This window comes from Apteryx rowi, unplaced genomic scaffold (genome assembly GCF_003343035.1).
Source record: "Apteryx rowi isolate R43461 unplaced genomic scaffold, aptRow1 scaffold_120, whole genome shotgun sequence".
NCBI classification, from domain to species: Eukaryota; Metazoa; Chordata; class Aves; order Apterygiformes; family Apterygidae; genus Apteryx; species Apteryx rowi.
In genome coordinates this window covers 78,210-97,199 of record NW_020447420.1, presented here as the reverse complement: position 1 = coordinate 97,199, position 18,990 = coordinate 78,210, and the positions used below count along the sequence as shown (strand labels likewise).

Below are 18,990 nucleotides of genomic sequence, written 5' to 3'. Positions count from 1 at the left end.
TCTGTCAGTCATAAATGCTTGAGGATAGTACTTCTCCATTCCATACTCTGCCTTTAACAAGACTTGCGCATTAAGCATGTTTAAAGAGAATTAAGAAAGATGGTGGTTTAATACATACGGACTTGTATTTCCAAGAACACTTTCACGTTCTGAATTGCTATTATTTTTATTACTCTGAGCAGACTAAAGGGGCTGTCACTACAGCTGTTTCTGCAGCAGTCCAGGCTGCTCGAGGCAGAGGACGAGGTGCTCTAACACGAGGGGCATTTGTTGGGGCAGCTGCTGCTACTGGCTACATAACACCAGGTAAGGCATGGCACAAAACAACTCGTGCTTTAATTGTCTGCGGGTATGTTCTGTTCCATGTGGGTCGCTCATCTATGCAACTGATCTCTTCAGCTTTAATTATCTGAGATGAAGCAGAAGGGAGAATTCATGGGGCTTTAAACAGTGCAAAGACTGGAAAAACTGGCAGTACCTGTCCTTTCCAAGTGTGCAACCTGAACTGCCATGTGCACAGAGCATGAGCACAGTTAGCCCATAATGGCTTTCCTGGCTTTACAGTTCTGTTACCTGTTGTTTTCATAGTTCATTGCCACAGCATGATCAATTCTCCTCCTAGCTAAAGCACCTCCTGGGTGATGTGCCCTTAGCATAAGGAGTGGCTTTCCCCAGAACCCCTTGCTCTGCTGTTTCAGTATGTTCTGGAGCTCCGGGGATTAAGTTGGCAGGCTCAGGAGTCACTGTGCTCCCTGAAACTTTCCACGTGAATTGAGGATGTTAGCAGAGCATCTGTTAGCAGCTGCTGTAGTAGCCAAAAAAAMCAGAAGACCTGGCTGATGTTAATTCTTCATCTCTGCTGCACTGTTCTGATTATCAGAAGCATCTTTTGAAATCCAACAGCCTTATGGTTCTAATTTATGCTTGGTATTTGCTGTACAGAGCAGGTAGGTTGCTGATCAGGATACCTCGTTGCTGACTCCTCAGGGCAGATTTGCAGCCATCAGAAGCAAAACTGTTTCTGCTTGAAGAGCTGAAGTGCTCAGCTACTAGTGGCTGGTACAAAATAATGATTTTTACCCAGTTGGTTGCAAGCAGATCTGAAAGGCAGCTAGAGGGTAAGGTATTACAATCTAAACACAAGAAAWTTTTAATGAAGTTTTCACTTCCTCACTCATTTTTCAAGGTCAATTGTTCTTTGTGACTAAAATTTCAAGGTGTCTGAGGTCTGCAGGTGTCATGTGGAGGGAGGCTAGACATTGTTTTTACTTTGAATAAGGATCACAAATCTTTAAGAATGAGAAATGCTGGAGATTCCTCAATCAAAGCAAATCTAATAGCTTACAAAAAATAAAATTCATATTCTTCATGCTTCGGTTTTCAGATTACAGCATGAGCTCTAATTATACCCTTCAGCAATTCACACATGCTAATAGTGCAGCCCTGTGGTTTGGTAGACTTGCCTCCTGGCACAGTCGACAGCATGATATCTTCATTGTTCCTGTATGTTGATATAATTATAAATATTAAAAACCAGTAATTCATTTTTAATGGACGTTAACATTGTTTTTGGAACTGTCTTTCTGCCTGAGGAATCATTTATGAGACACTTTAACCTGCCAGGGGCATGCTCCTTGCCAGCATGGAGTTATTCCAGAAATAGGTTTAATTTCCCAGTCATTGTAGTTGTTAAGCTGTATTGGTCTTGGCCTTCACAGGTTATTTCTGTTTGTCCCCTATCCTTGTCAGAAATCTTTTTGTGGTGCACAAAAGGGATCACACCAGGAAGAAAAAAAAAAAGCAAAGCTTTAATGAACTGCCAAGATATAGTAACCAAGATTAGTGTTACCACTGTTCCTTTTTGTCTCACTCCACAGCCACGTCTAGTGGTTTGCCTGTTGCCTGTTTGCCTCTGGGTGTTCAGATGCTCTTTGTGAATTTTTCTTTTGGCTGTAGAAATGGCAGACACTATAGAAGTCGCACAAGCTTTACTGATGATGATGTGAATAACTGCCACAGGTTTCTAACATCCCTTTTGTATAATGCAAGTTGAGAAAAATGATTGTTCTCTGCATTAAACCATACGTGTATTTTAGAGAGAATGTAAGCAAATACTGGACTTCTAACTGAATCTTGCTAGCTCCTTGCCCTGACAGTATAGACTGGAGGGCTTCAACTAAGAGAAAATGCTAAGGAAATGAAATATGGAAATTTACTCTTTGATGCTGAGGCTTAAGAAAGGCATTGGGTAGCTTGTTCTTCATGCCACTCTGCAGAAGGATTTTAGTATTTTCAACAGTATTTAGATGCAGTGGTGTGAGTTTTTTCCTATGCTCCTGCCTCATGTACCAGAAATGGTCCCTGTGTGTTAGCGTGCAAACACTGATAGTCCTCGGATACTGTAGGAAATGAAACCCATCCCTCATCTGTTTGTATTGCAGGCTATGGAGCACCATATGGGTATAGTACAGCTGCACCAGCTTACGGTATGTATAGCCCAATAATTAACAAATTAGAAATGATGTATAAACTATTGTGGTAGTCCAAATATAGAAGTTGGCTTAGGATTTGCAGGAGAAATTTAAAGAAATTAAAGCTCTTAAACCATGACAACAAGAGCACTTTTATGCCATAACCTTGTGGTTCTTTTTCGGTTGGAGTAGCTTTTTTGCCTATGCTTTGCCTGATTTGTGGAAGGATTGCTTGTTTTAATTGCCTGTTCCCTTTCATACTGAAACTGAATTTAAATAGTTCTCTTACTTTTTACAGCCAATCTGTGCTCCATTCAAAGACTACCGAAGGGCCTATTCCAGCATCTCTGAGCAATATTTAGCTAAATGACATTACAGTAATATTGGCAAAATGTTTGCCCACAAGTTTAAATGGCTTGTGCACAAAGCTCCTTTAATGCTGTCAACTGTATGAAACGTCCAGTACTATAAAGATCTATACATATATATTATATATATATATACATACACACATACATGCACACACATATACTCACACGTGCGCACACACATATATATGTATGTATGTAACTGTAGGCTAAAACATTGCTCTTTGGGACAAGCAGAATGATTTTGTGCAGCTTGTTAGCGATCAGGTTGCAAGGAAGCTAAGATATGATAATTTGTCTCAAAGTTTTTTGCTAAGAAATATGGTGAAATTAGGCTGGCAAAGTAATGGTTTCATGAAGATTGTAAAATAAACTAATAATCGCCGCGCTAAGATGGAAGGGTTTTTCTTACCTCGGCTTCTCCCTACCCACCAGCTTTTTTTTTATTCTAGACTAACAAAGCATATTTATTTCTAACCGGCCCTTTTGGTTACTTTGAATGAGGTTTATGTGGCAATGGGAGCAAAGAGGTTTGGAGTCAGTGATATGTTCTGGCACACAAAAAACAAGACTGCGTCTATCAGAACCAGTCCTACTGTTCTCTCCTGTCACAGGAGTTGGGAGAAAATCCTGCTACTCAAATGACAAATTGAGTACATTTCAAGGCCCGCAGTTTTTCATATGGAAAACAGAACTTGCAAATTGGCATTCATTTTCTGGCTTTTGTAGCATTCCTAATGCTTGTTCCTCTCAAATTTGCAGAGACTGGGCAATACCAACTTCCCTGATGCTATTATAAAATATTTTGAAACGCTGATTTCACTACTTTCTTTTATTTTAGAGGTATGTGCTATAAATAGTGGAAGAATGCTGCTGCTCCATTATTGAAAATGCCCACTTTGACTAATACTAGCTGGTCCTATTCTGTATTTCTGCAGTGGAAAGGGGCAAGAGAATGGGCCAATGGGATGTACTTGCTCTGAGAATTCCCTTCAAAATTAAAGCAAATTTCTCTAGTTTTAAAAATCCTGCCCTACTGATTGGCTAAGTACTTTGACAGAACAGCAGCTGACAGTAGTGCTTTCCCATGGAGTGTACTCTATATATTCCCTGTCTTTTGTGTGGTATTACTGAGAATAGAAGGAACAGCTGTTCCCTAAAGGGCCAGTGGGGGGGAAGGGGAAAGGAAATGTAGTTTAAGGTTTATTTCATGGCACAGGGGGTTTTTTAAGAAAGAAAAAAAAAATCCCTCTGGTTGTCTTCAAGCAATAGACACTGACTCTAACCCCAAGATGAGGGGTGTCTGCATACAGGTATCTTTTACAAGCAGAGACACCTAGTGAYGTAAGACAAATCCCTCCCCTGCTGAAGACAAGGGCACAATCGTTATCAACTTTCCTGCAGTATATTAGTGGCAGCTTTTTTGTTTGGTTGGTTTTGTTTTAGTCATTCATTCCCTTCTTTCTGTGTTTGTTTTTTTTCTCATGATGTCTATTTTGGGGGCGGGATTTTAATCACTTAACTGTGTATGTGTGACATATCACTGACTTCAAAGCATTGTGAAATTGACTGCCCCCATTTTTCACATAAAGAGTTTCTGTTTTTACTGTCTTATAATTGTGATGCGAAGTACTGGGATAATGCTTTTTGGCTGTAAGGTAAACATGTCTCTTTGCCTTTGTAAGCTCTTGCATGTTGGGAAACTTCACTTTGATCATCTGGTGCTCTGGAATACCTGCTGTTGCTGCTTTGTGATTTCTAAATGGATACACAGGTTAAATATTAGAATTTAAATAGGAAACATTTTTAAAAAAGTATTTAAGTGTGAAGAAGTTTGTGAGGCCACAAGAACTCTATAATAATCACAAAATCAGGCAGATATTAATCTTTCCAGATTTGCCACTTCAATACAATAGAGCAAATGCAGAATAACGAAGCAGATCCAGAATTTGCTGTAGGTCTTTGATTTTTTTTTTATTTTTTTTTGGCTGACATACCTAGATGTTTATCAAAACTGCTGCACAGCTTCCCTATGAATTATCTTGTATGCGCAGCAGTGTCTGTCTATATTACTGCAATTGTGACTGACCTACGAAATTAACTTAGAATATAGAACAAAGTAGTGGAGATTAATTATCTTAAAGATTGTGATATAGATATTCAAATCCAATCTCTCTTCAACAAAATACACTGCTTTTGAAAATATTGCTCACTTTAATTTTACCAAATGCCAGGACAAAAATAAAAACAAACTTTAAGCTAACCATCTGTCTGAAATATTACAAAGTGTTGAAGTGTTTTTGTTTATGGGATTCTGCACCCTAAAATCACATTGATTGACTCATCTGGAAAAGGTTAATAAGAACACTACTGTAAGCTTTTATCTGACTTTCTTGGATCACTGAACTTATTTGGAGTCCTCTCCCTTTCTTCTCTCTGTAGGTTTACCCAAGAGAATGGTTCTGTTACCAGTTATGAAATTCCCAACATATCCTGTTCCCCACTACTCATTCTTTTAGCAAATGGCAGAAGCTAATTTCTATTGATTGAACAACACAGTACAGTACAGAATGTTAGAAGAGAAAAAGCCTTTTTATCCTGTTTTCTTTGAACACATACTTGAGCTAAGTCATTTGTAAAGAAACATCTTTTCCTACTTTTTGATTTTAACAAAATGCAAATTTAGTTCTCTAAAACTTGAAAAAATGTTCTGTGAAATGTTACCTCATTTTCAAATAACTTATACCAGCCTTCTGTTATAGGGAAGAACTAGAAGCTTAAATCTTACGTTTTAAATGAAGTATCCGATTATGTAAAATTAAATTTGTGAAGGATGTATAGACTATAAAACACTGATCACAAATAAACTGTTTTGTTGTAACACAAGAGTACTGCCTGTTTCCTAATGCAGTCACAGAGATTCTCAGTTAATGACCTGTACTTGTTGTAGGGCTATCTAATGCAGGGCATAGTTATTTAAAAACAGAAGTACAAAACCACAATAGAAACTTTACAGTTAAATTTTAACTCTTGTAAATATTACTGTCTGTAATAAACTTAGTARAACATGGGTTAAAATATTGTTTTATCTTATTCTTTTTATAGAGCTAAGCATCAGTACCTGAAATAGTATCCTTAGAATCTTTAAAATCAGCATACTGTAATTCTCTGTGATTTTTAGACACTGTCTTAATTATCCAGGAAGGCTTTTCACTTGTACACAAAATACTGGARAAAAAAAAAAAAAAACAGATAACAAAGGGAATTAATGTTAGACTGTCTCTTTGCATTACATTTTGTGAAATATGTATAAAAACAAAGGCAATTTCCACAGAAAGACTCGTTACATAATTAAAGGTATACATAGTTAAGTCCGTATTGCCCAGAGAAAGGACAATAATAATGTTACAATCAGGTTCTTCAGAGCTCAAAAGCTGTTCATTTCCCTTTTTTCCTTTTTTTTTAACAAAAAAAAAATTGCACTTGTTCTTGTGGCCTTCTTCACTTTTAAGATTGTCTGCCCACCCTTGATTTTTCCATGCAGCATTCTTACATAAAGCATTTTAGTTGTCAATCTTTGTATTAAAGGGTTCTCCTTTTTCCCCTTATATTTATAAGAATCTAAAGCAGCAACAAGGTCCCCATGAAAACTTGCTATTTAATTGTCCCAGTTCTTGTTGAGTGCTGCTGTGGAAAGTGACACACTTCAGCCATAGGCCAGTACTTTTCTTAAGAGTTGGTGCTCAAACTAAATCTTCTTTCAGATAAGGAGTGTGTGCACCTGTCTGAAATTCCAAAGGACAGGCCTCAGCTCCATGCGGTCTCCGTGTATTTTAGACTTCTGCATAAAAACTGCTGTGCTGTGGGCTCTCACRAGGGATTCGAGTAGTCTTTATTAAGGTATCACCCCCACAAAATAAGCAGCATTGTTGGTTGCACTTCTCTACTCAGACCTCACCAGTTGCTTTTCAGTAAGTCTTGCTATAGTTCATGCGCTTTTGAAGATGCCTTTATACRCTCTGTTCTCCAACAAGCTGCTGCTGAGGCAGGGGGAGCTTTATATATGGTGTAACAACGGTGCGTAAAGCAATGTAAAGTTCCTCCTCCCCTCCACCACCTCTAATAGGGAAAGAAATATTAGAACAGCATAATAAGGGGTGGCTTATGTAACAAGCTGCTTTTCTTGGAATTAACTGCAGCTGTTATTCTTAAGCTAAGTATTTGTGCTTAGGAATGTGTTTATATCTTAAATGGTTTGTCTTCTGCTGTAGCTCTTTCATTTGGTGTTGGTGGTACTTTAATAAAATATGTAGCTCTTACTGACAAGTAGTGGTGAGCCTGCTGTTATCATCCATGCATTAGTGCTGAAATAAAGAGTAGGGTCTTGGGGATATATTCAAATTGAATGGTGCTCATAAATCACTGACATATTTTGCTGGCCTATGGATGAAAGGAAGCCATCACGGAGCAGAAAAAGCATGGCTGATAAGAGCCCATTTTTGTTAATCAAATATTCATTAAAAGAGCCTTTCCTCTGCACACATTTTTTTCTCCTTTGGAGTTCCCTTGATTGGCAACTGTTGGTAAAGTTAGTTTCTTTCTTTTTTTAATCCCTGAATTTAAGACATTAAATTTTAAACAAAATATTGTCTGAACCAATTCTATACAATAAAAATTTGTATGCTAAATAATTTGTTCCTTATTTAAAATATAAAGGAGGGCGCTATGCTCTTTTCCAACATGATGGCAGTCATTTCAGATGATTTATATAAGTCATTTTTTATTTTTTGTCATTTGTTGGGAGTTACTAACCACATTGTAAACTTGCCCCCCTTGCTGCATATTTTACATTTCTCTGCTTTACTGAAAATATGAATGAGCTGTCAGTTCTTTGTTTAGAAAGCRGTAACCTTGGAAGTGTTAGATGTTTCAATACCTTCAAAGAATTAAAAGTGCCCATTTTACAATGAAAATTCCACTTGCAGCTGAAAGAGCAGAGAAATTTAAATGGAGCTTTAGCTTCAGCCAGTCGCTTTGAAATTAACGTGAAGTTTTTGCTTCTCTGCTCTTTTCCCACTGTAGGTGGTTTTTTCATTGACAGTCCCTATTGCCAGCCTCTCAGCATCGCACCTTTTATTATTCACTTGGGCCCTCAAGATTTCTTCTCTGACTTCTAGAACCATCAGGTTGTGTGGCTCGAAATGGCATTTATACATGTCTTAAAAGCAAGAACAAACGTGGCTCGTTTTGAGGGTTCTCAACTTCAGACATGGAATCTGAGCTTTTCCTTTTTTTAAAGTGTTTTTCTCCCTTCCTTGAACTTTGTTCTATTTAATGAAAAGCAATACTTATTCCAAGCCACAGTCCTTTCTTCAGATACATAGCAATAGATGTGTATATATTTCTCCCAGTTATTTCTTTACGCTAGACGGGAAAGACTGGTGTGCCTGTGTGTGTGTGTGTGTGTGGTGGGGGACGGACAACAAAAACCCAGCAGGGTGCTTGCTTCAAGCAGTTAATCCTGCTTTGACTTTCACTATTTAAATATTGCAGAATTTTAACAGTATGACTGTATTTGCATGTTTCCTATAAAAGTTGCTACAAAGACTTGCAATGGTCACTCTTGAAGCAGTAGTGCTTTGTACCATTGCCCATGTCAGCAGACATGAAATGTAGCAAAAAAGGTGGAAAAAAAAATAGTATTTTTTTTCCAAAGTATAACTAAATAATATTCTCCCTCTCTCTCTCCCTCTCTCTCTCTCTCTCTCTACCATATCATTTAATAAGAGGCACAAAAAGGGTAGGCCTGAACTTGACTCCCAAATGGGTTGCTTTTGTGTCTCTTAAAATTAACACCACATGATAGGAATACCTAGAATTTGATAAACCTCCAGTTCAAAAAAACCTTTGCTGCTCTAAATTTATTGTGKTTTTTTTTCTTCTAAATATTTGTATCTTAATATTTTAAGATTATGATCAGTAATCAGCAATAATTGAAAGGTCAGATGTTTGTATGAATGTCCTTGTTTATTTAAATGGTATTGGAACATCTATATGTTGCAGCTTAAGACTTTTAAGCAGTTTTCAGCAGGTTAATGCCACTTTATTCTCATTCTCTCCGGACCTTCATAGCCATATGCACTTGTATAAAATAAGCAGAAATGTAGTGACTGTAAGCTGAGATCGTGATATAACAGGTAAGAGATTTTATTTTCAGCTTAAAGAATTTGTATTGCTTTTTCTAAAAAGTCGCATATACCTGTGACAATCTTATATACGGCACATTTTTATTATGTCTTGTTTAACTGAATGTTAAAAAAAATAATAATACATAGGTCTGAATTCCAACTTTGTATTTTTTTTAAAGGCCACTTAAAATGTTCCGGTTAAAAAAGAAAAAAATTATTTAACACTTTTAAGAAATTGTTTTGTTTTTATCAATAGACTGTTCTACTTCAAATATTTTCTCTTGTGTAGCCTAAAAAGCTGTATTGATACTGCTATGTGTTAGGCTCCGCATTCCCTGCATACTTGTGGAAAATGTTTGGGTAGGTACCAAAGCCATGACTATGGTTGGTACCGAAAGCCATACCATGGTTATAGCTATATGGAATAAAAATGTGAAGTTGAATGTGTGATATTATCTAATTAATAAGAGAGAAATTATTTCCTTAAACTATTAAAGCTAAACTCCAAATGAAAAAGGAAAGGCTTTGATGATATTACAGTTAAAATCTGCAGAGATCATATTACATTAGGCCAAATTAATTCATGAAGCAGCCAGGTTTGCTTTCCTCTTGTGGGTGCAGTGGGAGGAGGGGAAGGCAGGCAGGCAGTGATTTAACTCTGCATGAATAAATTGCTTAGCTGTAGTTTTCTAAAGCTAGAAATTAGGATAGAGCCATCCATAAATAATTACTTCCAGTTCTGTAATAAATGTTTTTACAAATATTTTATTTGGATTAGAATGGTTCTGGATTACAGCCTATGTGGTGCACATAATATGTGTAGACTTAAAATCCTTTTTTTTTTTTTTAATTTGCCTTTATATAACCTCACATTACGCAAAGCTGCATAGAACAGTACTGTACAACTGCAGTACTTGTAGTATTTGAAGTTGCTGGGAACAACTTTTTATATAAAAATTAAAGAAAATAAAAAGTAGATCTTGTATTAGCATTTTAGTCTCTCAGTTCAGAGGTAAAAGCATAAAAAATCCTGACTGATCACAGTTTATACTGATGTAAAACAGGAAAACACTTAGTATGTAATACATAGTGGTAAACCAGGCCCAAAGCTTGTTGTTTTGCATCAAAATGTAACAGCAAAAATAAGCTGTTTCATGTCAATACGGAAAACATCAGTTTCAGTAAGTAACTGCATGTGTAGGTTATCCATAACTCAGGATATGTCGGGAGAGAATTCACAGGCTGATATAGAAAAATAGCTGTTAGATATTGTTAGCTTTCCTAATATAGGTGGAAACCTGATCTGACAAGTGGCCTATATATTTGCACCTGGGGAAATAAACTTAAGGAAGTTTACCAGTGACTTGCCTATTAAAGCACATAACCATTTGACTGCATTTGCAGGTGCGATTGATGAGCCATCAGCATGCCCTTCCCATTTGGGGGTGCAGATTTTCACCTGCGGTTATTTTCAAGGTGCAAACTTAGGGCTCAGTCTGAAGCTCACTTAAAATTCAATTCATTCTTTCTGCCTGTCAGGCTAAGCAATCCTCTGATAGTGGAGCAGCAGGCTGCTCTGTTTCCTTTGAAAGACATTATTTTATACGCTTCAAGGTAGTGTTAAGAGGCATTATAATGAACTCCTCTCGAGTATTCCCTTCCCAGGCTTAACTGATGACAGCCTGATGAGCACTGTCCAGTTAAAGGACTGATTAATAAAATGTCTTTCTAACTCTTATTTGATCTCCTTCTTTTTGTGGCCTTTACTTGGCACCTTAATCCATTTGTACTGGTTTCCACCAGAATTTCCATATTTTTCTGTCATTAGCCTTTTGATTCTTCCAATCCTAAACATTCTGCCCTTCTCCCTTTTGAAATTCTGTTTCTTGGATCATCTCCTTCTCCTTTTCAGTGAAAAGATATCCAATCTCTCTAATGCATTTTTGGTCACAATGCAAGTACTTATGCCCAGAATTGTCCCTCTTGGCTTTGCTCCCCTCCCCAGTAGGATGGCTACCTTTTGCTGACATGGGATCAGTCCTTAATGTGAAATATATAGTGTACTTAAGACTCCTAAATCCTGTTCTTTGAAGCAGCTTGGAATCAGTAATAAGCTCCTAAGGTGGTAAGGTTGCCTAGGAACCTGTGTCTCATTGAGAGAGACTTGAGCAAAACATTCACGTGTGCTGACATGTCACTGATGTAGGCCTCAATACACTGATACCTGGGAAAACGGTTAGAGGCTGCATTCCAACAGTAGTTTTTAATCTAACTGAAATACCAGYCTATCATTTGGTAAGTAATTTGGGTGACATCTGCCTCATCTGATGTTGCAACAAGTACTGTTTTGCTAAGGCAGAATTAGGAACTGCTTTCTTTTGCATCATACTTGCAAGATTTCTTTYAAAAGCCATCTCACAGGAGAATGGTCCAAAGTGCCTTTTCTGTGAGGTTAGAGGTCTGCAATTTTACTGCTGCTGAGCTCTGGATTTACCTTAATAGTCAAATACACAAACCTGGTTCTATGTTCTTTGTGTAGCTGCTAAGATCTTTGCCTATTTTGTAGTACTTTTTCAGTGAAGCAGAAATGTTATGTTATAGTTTGAATTGCTGGCTCAATTCTGAGAAAGTTCCTTTCAATTAGTACATATAAATAGGATGCTTGGTAAAGTCTGTGTCAATTCTCTTCCCACCTTAACTCTGTAGTTTTAGCTAAGCAGATGCTAGCATGTATTTTGAGAGATCGTGTCTGGCACAAAAGGATTAAAAGAAACCAGCACTCTCCAGTAGAGAATTGACCTGTTTAATGTATTATTTGGACTAGAGATGAATGGCATTAATTCTGGCTCATCTCCCTTCAGGGAATTTAATCCCAGTTGATTTCTTGTGCAGCTGTAGTACTGTTTTAAGAGCAGTGATGATGTGACCTTGCTGTGAGGTCATACATTCTAGAAACAGTGTTTTCCTTCATATTTCAAAATAGGTAAAAGATAAACAGAAGCTTTTTAAAAAAATCTATCAGCACATGACTTTAGGAAACACCTGGTACATCAGCCACATGATACAAATCAGGTGTTGGCACCTCTGCTTCACCAGCTGTGATGGTGAACTGAAGTTCTAAAAAGCAGTCTTTCCRGATGGAAACCCCTAAGTGCTGTACACTGCTAATCATACCTCAGGCATTGTCCTTCCTGGTGGGTGAGCCTCAGCTGGAACGTGCGTCACTTCCTAGATCTGAAGCTGTGAATTTCAAAGGAATAAGTTATTTGATGAGGTAACTAAAGTCTTGCTTCTCCAGCCATGAGAGATTTCTCCAGGCACATCCTATCTAGTTTTAAGGAAACCAGATTGGTTTGGAAGGACAGTGCTGTCTTGTGCTAAAGTTGTTTTAACTGTGATACAAATAACATATAAAAATCTTCCCAAACTTTTTGAGATTTAATTCCATCACCATTTGCTGCTTGAACGATTGTGTTGCAGCACAAGAGTGAGTGACTGTGAAAGGGCTTGGCTAGCAAAAAGCATGGTAAATGATGCTTTTTGCCATCACGTCTTCTCTCTGCCAATGCTTGCTGTCTGCTGTATCCCTTAAACACACATTCAGGAGCTGGAATACAGTGACCTTATTCCTGGGCATCGTGCCACCCGGATAGAGGGAGGCCAGCCTGTACCCATGAAGTGAATGTGTAACATGCGGCCTCTGTTGCCCAAGCAATTTCTGTTGGAAACAGTGCACAATCCAACCCTCACAAAGGCGATTTAGTTCCTGGGTAGGTGGTTCCTAATCTGTCTAATTTGCTGTCATGCAGCCAATATGAGTTAATTAGATGATTCAGCAATTGTCATAGCTCCCACTTAATGTGCTGTAAGCCYTGCTGACAGGACTTTCCCTGGAATTAAATGCCTTTTTTTCCTGCAAATTTCTCCCCTCCCCCTTATCTTTTTTGATCTCCTTCTAGCTTCCCAGTAAATAACCAATTCTCTCAAAATACAGTACTTCTACAACATACAGATATTTCTGATATGAGATTCTCAATACTTGTAATCAACCTATGAAGAGCTTCAGGGAAACAAAAAGTTTTCCTACAAATCTTTTAACTTCTTAATGCACCAAGAGACTATTATTTCCAGTCAGTTACAAATATCTGCAACAACTATCTTGGTATCTTTGCTCACTGGAGAGAGGGCTAGGATTCTTTCTTTAAGAACACTTGCCTTCTGGCAGGAAAAGGATCTAAAAAGTGTCATAATAAAAGACTATGCCCTCTAGCCACTGAAAGAGCTTAATTGGGCAAAGGTGTACAGCTCTAAAATTATTTGAGGGTTATGCCTTTCACTGACTATTGAAAAAATTTCCCTGACCACAACTTCCTTGCATTATTAGGAAGCAGAAAATGAAGGAGTAGCAGCATGAAGATTTTTCAGTTGGTCTAGGAAACAATCTCTCATTTGGCTGTTCAACTATGGTACATCAATTTCTTGGCCCTTCCTCTAGAGTTGCTGGCATTTATTGCTATCTTGGAGTTAATGTACCATCCCTGATCCAGTCTAGCAATGTCCTCAAAGAGCAAGTCTGGCAGTCGCTGTATTTTCAGTCACTGATCCCCTGAAAGGAACAGTCTAAGAGCATATGGTCCCTTGATTCCATTTGTGATTCTACATCTACCCTTCTGAGAGCCTGCGGATCATCACAGGCTAGAGGTCAGATTCCTGAACATCTCTCCAGAACTGTGTAAATGAAGAGCAAGCAGACAGTACTTCAGTGCTTAATCAGACATAATTGCAAGTTTCCCTCTGCCTCTTTTGCTCATTAGGTTATCATTCTGTATCAGAACTCATTGCCTTTAGCTAAGTTTTCTTAAAAAGCTGCCTGTTACTTAATCAAGGGGAAAATATGTCCCCCAGCTTCAGATGAGTTCCAAGTCACAGGCTCCTACTTCCTGAGGCTCTAGGAAACAGCACAAGAACTCTGTCATGACAGATCGTCTTGGATACATAATGAAATATGTAAAGTTCAGATTGCTGTTCTCAGTCCTGAAGCAGACTGGGACCTCTCCTCTCTGGCATTAAAAGAATGAAAATGAGTTCTGCTGGACTCATGGAGGAGTTCTGCTAAGTGCAGTTGTACTGTCTTAAAAACCCATAACTCAGCTTGAATGTTCAGAGGACATGGGCCCTCTCTAAACTTCCTGTTGAATAAATCTCTTGAAAAATAAGATACTTTATTGACTTGTTTAAAGCAAAACAAAGGGATGTTTTAGTCCCTCCTTAGCTTAATTTGTCTCATCTAAAGCCATACCTATTAAAGTGCAGATTCTTTAGTGCCCCTGAAACATCATTCTTTTTTCCTCCTGCTCATAGGAACAGGAGTGATTCAGCACTTCATTTGGTTAGTCGTCTGTAATTGATGATTAAGATAATATGAGAACATGAAAATGACAAATATGCCTATTCCTTTAGTCTGGGGTCTTCTAGAAGAGGGGATGCCCCTTCTGCTAGGCCTGTCTGGTAACGCGTAGGCAATGTACTGTCCTGCTAAAATTAGCTGTGTTAGTTTTTTAAGAGGCCAGGTCGTCTCAGCATAAGGTTTAAATTCAGTAAAGTGATTTTTTTTTTCCAATTCCTGTGGCTGTGTGAAATATTCAGACCAAATATTTACCTTAATATTTAACAGGAGTTGGATGATTGTGATACATGAAAATCTGCAGTTCTAAATATAATTTCTTATTTTGCATACTGTTTTTTCTTGTATTTGGTGCCTTAACTCTGCACATCTAATGTCATGTATACTGTACCATAGGAAGTTTAATGGTTAAGTGTACTTTAAAAGAAGTCATCAAGCTAGTCTACAGAAACTGTAGCAAAAACTGAAGCCTTCTCAGTGGGGGAGCTCTCTTCCATGTTTCATTAATAATCCATTGATAAACAAGAGTTGCAAGAATTTAAATAGCATATGAAATTTTTAACCACAGATTGAGACTGAATGATCTGATTTCCAGTTTCAAAGGTCTGTGGCAATAGGATAATTAAAGGTACAGTCTCTTCTATGCTATGTAAGTAAACAACATCAAAATGTTTTATAGCTGGCCAGAAGTGGATGTTTGTGAAAACATGTGGGCTGCTATCTCTATTAGAACAAATTCCACTACTTCTAAAAGGCATTAATTGGATGTAATTGGCTATCTTCTACCCATTGGTAAAGGAGAGCTGGAATGTGTCACAGCTGCTATTAATTTTTAAGTCCAAGACAGCATGTGGACTTAAGCCTCATTCCTGCCTCTTGCCTGGATCTAGAAGCTCCTTATGCTGCTCTGCAGTTTGCTTGGGGTAGTACAGCTTCTACTTGAACACATTTGCTTGCTGCATGCATCTGGTCTAGCAGTAGAATAGATGGAGGTGAGACAGACAGACAGACAGACAGAGACAGAAGAGAAAAATGAAGCTAGAATGTTCTTCTCCAGTCTTAAAGGCTGAGCAACACAGGTAGGAAGTCAGAGGAAAAGTTACACTGCTTTTCCCAGGGCCATAAATACAGTGTATGGTAAAAACAGGAGGTTTATGTCTATTATGGTAAACCAGCAGCTAAGTACCCTGCTAATTTTTTTTAAATATTTTATGAGAAATTAGCTAAGAGATTTAAGCTATCCATATAGCAGACTAAAAGCTGTCAGTCATGTTACTGCAGCAGATTACATTTTTCTTCTGCTTCAGTAACCAGGAATAGGATGGAAAGATTTCAAGAGGAAGAGGAGGAACAGGAGAAATCCAGTGAGCAAACTGTATTTCCTGATGCAGTCTTATTCAAAATAGAAAGACTGCTCTATGCAGTGTATATAGCATACAATTAAATTTTAGTAAGGAAAGGAATATTCATAATTTTCCTTAGAGGAATATTAGTAACTTATTTATACAATGCCCACAGTATTCTAGACCACTTGCTTTTAAATAGAACAGCGTGGCAACAAGGGAAAGCAGATGCTGTTTCCACAACTGCATGTTGTTATGTACATATTAAAGTTCACTAATACTGATATAACTAGTCATGACAAACTTACAGTACCTTCATCCTATTAGAAAAGTGTATTTTGACATTCTATCCACTTCTATTTTTTTTAAGCTAGAAGGGAGTTAATTATAGCACTGATCTGTTTCTAAAGGAGTAGAGCAGAAGGTAAGTTTTGACTTCATACTTTGAAGTTGCTATGAATAAGTTGATTAAACAGTGTTCCATGGAAACAGCCTGATGTACTTATTTTCTTTGTGCTGATTTCTCTGTTCTTAGAAAAGCACAAGCTTGTGTAAGCGTAATCAATACAGTTACTCAGGGTCCTGTGTCAGCTCAGCAGTGGACACTAACTGCATCTTAAGTCAACAGGCACATATAAATCAAGCTTAATTAAGAGGAACAGAACATCCTGGCAGGTCTTGGATTACTACTGGCACTGTTACAATTTAATGATCTATGCATACGGAAATATGTGTATTTCTGCACTCCTAATGTATCTTGTAGTTCTGTAAATGCATCCTGTACACTAACAAAGCAAAACAAAGTCAGTGTAGGAAAGTCTTGTTCATTCATTATTCCCACAAAGAACTGTTCATAAGCAGAAGTAATACTGCTCAAAGAATTGTAGTGGGCTGAAGAACAGTATTCAGAGCAGTCCAGCTTTTGAAAATTTAGTGATGATAGGAATTTGGTTATGAAACTCCTAATTTGTTGGACTTTTTTTTTCCCCCCCTGTTTTCTTCCAACTAATATCATTGCTTCCCTGCTCAAAGTTACAGGATAAAGACTAGTGTAGCTTTCTAATAACAGCTATTGCATAGAAATAAACATAAACTGGAAGAAAACAAAGGCTGTGCTGCAGACAGCATATTCAACTATACAGAGCCATTCTCTGGGCAATGCTGCGTAATTTAGGCCTGGTAAATATGCCTTCAGGGGCAACACGACACAGAACAGATGTTTAAAAAATAAAAAAGCCTTGAAGCTTTGTCCAGTTACATATTTACTTCTCACTGAAAGAGGGGCAGATATGTTCTTACACACTTGATGAGTTATAGATCAGAGACCACAAAGGCTCTTAAAGGACAAATGTTTTAAAGCTAGTCTCCTTTTGGACAGAAAAGGGAGGAAGCTGACTCTGTCTTCCAGTTCCAAAATGCAGTGTCATATTTGTGATCCTAACCTTAAATCAATATTTATTGATCAAACTAACTAAGCTTTTTAGGTCAACAAGCTCTCTACGAAGCAATTCTGTTCTCCTCTCAAGCCTTTGCAGGGGTCAACAACTGGTGCTTAATTACTACTACTGCTGCAGAATGTCACCTGTCCTCCAGCTGTCCCAGAATCATTCTGGGGCATTTGCACTCCAGAAGAGAGCAACACTGTTGGGGGGAGGAGGGGGGGGTGGATGGGACTGTCATAAAGCACTGAAATAATATGGCAGAGTAAGTCCCATTGGGCTATGTGCTTTTTAAAGTTTGGCTCAGTTCTTAGTGACAAAGTTGAGTGTGAAACCTGTATTTGCCAAACATATCTGCCCTTCGATGAGGAGAACTATGGAAAGGAGCAGCACAACTGGAAAGTCTGAGGAAAAGCTGGTGTTTGGGGAGTCCGACTCATCATTTACAAACTTTTTTTTTCACATGGGTAAGCTAACACCCACCAACAGTCTCCATCTAATTCATCAATTCAAAAAATTGGTGCAAGTTTGGGCTAAAGTGTCCCTGTCCTATAACCCAAACTACCACCACCAATCCATCTGAAGGATTTTTAAATAAAGAATCATCAGGAAGGAGAGCCTTGTTAAGTTTGCATGCTGGCAGGCAGACCAGAAATCTGGCAATACAGTATAATGTTACTTTTCTGATGACAATAACTTCCCAAAAAAGGAAAAGGAGGCAGTGCTTTGGGGCAGTGTTTCATGCTCAACAAGTTTGTAGAGGGGAAGGAATGCAATTCTATAAATCAATTGTACTGTATTTCTGTTTCTAGACTTGAATGAATTTCACTTTTCCTTTGTGGGTCAGTATAGTAAGCATTAAAGAAAAAAAAAATCTATTTTTCTAAATCTCTTTCACAACTGGAGAGATCTGACCTGTAGCCAACAGATGGGTTTATTTATCCACAGAGGATAGAGTGTTTATTTTTACACTAAGATTGGATATGGCATTGAATAAGAAATATGACCTTTGAACTATTTAAACCTTAAAACGCTATCAACAAATTTCATAATGAGTAATATGGTGGACGATTCCATCTTTCTTCCCAGTAAGTTGCGCTCTCAAAAGAAGTTACCCAGAAATAAACTTCTGAGTGAAGTAGAAAGATCCTTGTGGCCTAATTACAGAATACTTTCAAAACATTTAAGATTTCTCCTGGTTTGTAGCTCATAGAAAACACTGCTGTTGAAACTTTTCCTAACTATACTGTAAATAACATAACATCAAATAAAGCAATTTGGCAATAATCTTAGTTAGTTAGTTGTATCATAAAAAAGTGTAATCAGAATACTCACTGTGTCTTATTTTGGTATCAGTTGAGTGGGAAGAAAAATAACTGCACACTGAATTTTAAAGTGGGCTGTATCTACTCACTAGCCAAAAAAGCCTGCAAATGTAAAGTAAATGGAACATTCTTTGTACATTAAGTTGCTTCCTCATGTGATGCTGTACCTTGTATACTTGGCTTCATTTGACTTCTGTGTTATGGTCTGTATGCCAGCCGCTGTTATTAAATGTACACAACACTGATATCTGCACTGTAATCTTGGTTCATTTGCCACTGATTGTAACCTAATGCTACGGACTTCTCTGTATATAAGACCCTAACCATGTTCCGCTTGCTTCCAACAGAATACAATAAAGGCTTATCTCTGTAAACAGGCATTATGTCCTTATAACTGATTTGATTTGTTGGTGTTGCTGTTTCCAGTGAAGAAACTGGCCTTTCATTTTTTG

General features: G+C 37.8%; 1 protein-coding gene and 1 long non-coding RNA gene across 10 annotated transcripts in view; one reads left to right on the top strand and one right to left on the bottom strand.

Moving 5' to 3' along the window:
• STRBP (spermatid perinuclear RNA binding protein) overlaps window positions 1–5,725 on the top strand; it is a 70,485-nt gene extending 64,760 nt beyond the window's left edge. For all 5 annotated transcript variants that reach the window (XM_026090002.1, XM_026090010.1, XM_026090018.1 and 2 more), the window contains 3 exons: window positions 183–306; window positions 2,442–2,486; window positions 5,282–5,725. In XM_026090002.1, the coding sequence (XP_025945787.1) occupies window positions 183–306; window positions 2,442–2,486; window positions 5,282–5,358 (246 nt within the window). In that variant the 3' untranslated portion in view covers window positions 5,359–5,725. The remainder of the gene's footprint in view (window positions 1–182; window positions 307–2,441; window positions 2,487–5,281) is intronic.
• LOC112977593 overlaps window positions 1–18,990 on the bottom strand; it is a 36,330-nt gene that overhangs the window by 7,987 nt on the left and 9,353 nt on the right. For all 5 annotated transcript variants that reach the window (XR_003257565.1, XR_003257564.1, XR_003257562.1 and 2 more), the window contains 2 exons: window positions 12,202–12,267; window positions 5,961–6,067 (listed from right to left, as the gene is read on the bottom strand). This is a non-coding gene — a long non-coding RNA (uncharacterized LOC112977593). The remainder of the gene's footprint in view (window positions 1–5,960; window positions 6,068–12,201; window positions 12,268–18,990) is intronic.